Source organism: Triplophysa dalaica, chromosome 2, assembly GCF_015846415.1.
Source record: "Triplophysa dalaica isolate WHDGS20190420 chromosome 2, ASM1584641v1, whole genome shotgun sequence".
Lineage (NCBI taxonomy): Eukaryota > Metazoa > Chordata > Actinopteri > Cypriniformes > Nemacheilidae > Triplophysa > Triplophysa dalaica.
This window is the reverse complement of record NC_079543.1, coordinates 23,685,706-23,689,274: the sequence shown is the minus strand read 5'-3', so window position 1 is coordinate 23,689,274 and position 3,569 is coordinate 23,685,706. Positions and strand designations below refer to the sequence as shown.

The 3,569-nt window shown below is 38.2% G+C and overlaps 1 protein-coding gene across 1 annotated transcript; it reads left to right on the top strand.

Annotated features, from left to right (window-relative positions):
• Nucleotides 1–432: 432 nt before the first annotated feature.
• On the top strand, nucleotides 433–1,592 carry spink4 (serine peptidase inhibitor, Kazal type 4). The gene is made up of 4 exons (XM_056736164.1): nucleotides 433–520; nucleotides 744–775; nucleotides 891–1,003; nucleotides 1,470–1,592. The coding sequence occupies exons 1-4, from the start codon at nucleotides 478–480 to the stop codon at nucleotides 1,513–1,515; spliced, it is 234 nt and encodes a 77-aa protein (XP_056592142.1). The 5' UTR covers nucleotides 433–477; the 3' UTR covers nucleotides 1,516–1,592.
• The last annotated feature ends 1,977 nt before the right edge of the window (nucleotides 1,593–3,569 follow it).

Below are 3,569 nucleotides of genomic sequence, written 5' to 3'. Positions count from 1 at the left end.
TAATAAAAATAGCCAAGTCAAAAGTCTTTCTTACAAGTCTTGGGCTTTCGTCTTAAAATGTATCCCAGTGCTCATTTTGTCTTCATTTTTAAAGTATTGGTCATCTTGAAGCCCCCTGGTAGACCCCCTGTTGAGAACCACTGATCCTGATGATATAAATAGGCCTAAAACTGTTTTATTATCTGTATACTCATTTTATTTAAAACCTCCACATGCGTGACAAAACATTTATAATTCAAAGGTTATCAGAATGAGAAGTGCTAGTATTTATATCATTCCACACAAGGCGGATGTCCTTACACTTGTTCAATACAATGTAGCATACCTCCACACATAGTTTTATCACAAACAGAGTAAATGTGTGTGGTTTGGGAGGGTGAGGTCTGTGTACACAAGTGTTAAAATTCCCATAGTTTATTGCAACCATATAAAGTCATGTGAGTATTTCCTGGTCACATTGTACAGGCCTATGCCGAAATGAGAGCTCTGCTGTTCAGTCTACTTCTCATGCTCATAACAGGTACAGTCAAAACACTCTAAACACTAAATGTCTTTGACGGAAATGTCTTTGAATGTGAAGATTACTTGCATGGTATAGCCTAATGCTTAGGGTGTGTTAATGCATTCTTCAAGACGAGGAAAGAAAAACAACCATATAGACACATGGCGTCATGGAAAAACCCTGAAACCGGTTTAGCCTCTTTTATCTAAAAAATATGATATACATATAATGTTTTTCCTAGGGGCTCATGAGTCAGCCGGGTCTCGCCGAAAGGTAAACAGATGTTTAATTCTTAGTGAACATTTATATTAATTTCATTTTTTTGGTTCTTCTTATATTTTGATATAATAATGGCTGAATCGGTCTTTTACATTTGTGTGTGTTGTAGCCCACCTGTGCTGAGATGGCGGAGATTCACGCATGCCCAATGAATCTCGCACCCGTGTGTGGCGATGATGGAAACACGTACCCCAACGAATGCTCGCTGTGTGTGGAAAGACTGTAGGTCACGCGCACGCACGCAAACAGAATACATTATATTTACATTTGGGCACATCCAGCATTGTGGATGTGACGTTTTCAGTCAAAACTTGAAATATAGATGCTCAGAGAATGTATTTATGAACAATATTCAACAATCTGGTAGTATTTAAATAAAACCCTGATGCAGTCCAGACATCAGAAAGTACAATGTTAGACTTAGGATTCCTTTTTTAAATGAACAAACCAGAAGCACTCATACCCAACAAATGGAGAAGCGATGACGCTTCATAGAACATAAAATAGTTATTTTATTTTGACAATTATGTTCACTTACCTTAAAAACAATGCTTTAAAAAATTTAAGAGAGACTTCACATGGTTATTGAAAAAAATGTGACCTATCCGTATGGGGAAAATTTGTGGTAACAACTTAATTTTTTCATCTTCAGATTTGCGTTGAGTTTATGTTTTTTTCTCTTTTTCAGGAAAACCAAATCAGACATTTTAATCACGAAAGATGGGAACTGCTAAACTCCCCTGAAGAAAAACAATGCACAGGATCAAATTAAAGCATTTGAAATAGAACAAACATAGTTTTGTCTCGTCTCTAACTCTATCAAAAATGGGTTTTTATATTATTGGGTTTAAAAGAGAAACAGAAAATGGGTATTCTGAATGTTCAGCTGGTTGAGCGTGGGTCTTGTGGCACAAGAGGCCTTGACATAGGCCTACTTGGGATGCACTATATACCATAATTCATATGGTCGAATGCATAAGTAAAGATTTTTCCATGAATTTACAGTTTTTTTCAATTGCTAACATTTTGTCCAATCTGTAATCACATTTTTAAAACTCTAAACACAATTAACACAACATCGGTCTGTTGTGGCCATACCATTAACAATGTTAATGTTGTTTTCACACAAAATGCAATCAATTAACACGTTTCTAGAATGCCTACATTTCCTTTACATATAAGCATACTCAATACCAAAATCATGGATCTTTATAGTGTTTTTTACAAATGCTTAAACGCAGCATGCCAGAAATGAAGACCTATTGTTCCAAATCATAGATACAGTATAAAATCTTTACTTCTGCAACAATATCAGCTCCAAAGTATTGAAACAAATATTTTAAAAATATATTCATAGTGCTGATAAGCATTTTTATGGTAAATTACTGATAATTAGAGTAAGCAATAGCTTATTCCAATCTCAATCAGAGACATAGCCAGGTGTTAAAGACTTTCCATTACATGGACATACAAACAAAAGGCAGTCTTTGGATTGGTTTTGTTCAAAGCAACACATAACAAAACAGAGAAGCAGAAAAAGAAAGAAAATGTCTGCACGAGGGAGAGGACTTGTTAGACGAAGGAGAGGACTAGATGGTCGAGGGAGAAGACAAGATGGTCGAGGGAGAGGACAAGATGGACCAGGGAGAGGCCAAGATGAACCAGGGAGAGGACAAGATGGACCAGGGAGAGGACAAGATGGACCAGGGAGAGGCCAAGATGAACCAGGGAGAGGACAAGATGGACCAGGGAGAGGCCAAGATGAACCAGGGAGAGGACAAGATGGACCAGGGAGAGGAGAAGATGGACCAGGGAGAGGACAAGATGGACCAGGGAGAGGACAAGATGGACCAGGGAGAGGACAAGATGGACCAGGGAGAGGACAAGATGGACCAGGAGGAGGAAGAGATGGACTAGTTGGACCAGGACAAGGGACAAGGGAGAAGGAGAGGTAGGGGAAGAGGAGTAAGAATGCGTGATGCTGTTCAAAGGAGATTAAGAGCTGTTGTCACAGATGAAATCAGAGCCACCATCATAGACCATGTGATAAACCATGGTCTATCATTGAGAGTGGCTGGTGAAAGAGTCCAGCCTAATCTCAGACAGTCAACCGTTGCTTCGATTATCCAGATTTTTCAACAAACCAACAGGTAAGTCATGCGTTTGATAAGAGCTACGTCCAGGTATGATGTCGTTACACCATGTCTGATTCTACAGTGACTACAGTAAACACTTCTTTTTTTCACTATTCTCTATTGCTACTCTAAAACATTTATGTAAAAATTATGTTTGATTTTTCTTTCAGAGAATTATGGAGTTGGAGGCTAGTCATACACTACATGAATTCATTTATGTAGATGAGGCAGGGTTTAACCTGGCAAAAACTCGTTGACGAGGAAGAAATGTAACTGGGAAAAGGGCCACCGTTGATGTGCCGGGTCAGAGAGGAGCAAATATCACAATGTGTGCTGCAATTTCAAGTGCTGGTTTGGTCCTGGAGAAAAGCCTGATTGGTCCCTACACAGATGAATGAATGAAAAATCAAAATATCATACTGTATGTTCTATACAGAAAGAACTGAAACATGACAAGTAATGCAGTTTTTGTAATGCCATCAATTGTTAGTATTTTCACAGTCATTGTGGTATGATTGACTATGTGTTCATGTTGGATAGAAAACGAGTGCTAAAGCTTTGACCGAATGATTCTATTTTGAAACGGGTTTGCAGTGTTTTGATAGAGTTAGTGTATATTGAAAAAGTTTTTAAGGGTTTTGAAATGTAGAGTT

Excerpts from the sequence above, each read along its gene's own strand:
- spink4 (XM_056736164.1), top strand. The coding sequence starts at position 478 with ATGAGAGCTCTGCTGTTCAGTCTACTTCTCATGCTCATAACAG. Across the intron at positions 521-743 it reads ACTTCTCATGCTCATAACAG|GGGCTCATGAGTCAGCCGGG; the intron begins GTACAGTCAAAA and ends TGTTTTTCCTAG. Across the intron at positions 1,004-1,469 it reads TCGCTGTGTGTGGAAAGACT|GAAAACCAAATCAGACATTT; the intron begins GTAGGTCACGCG and ends TCTCTTTTTCAG.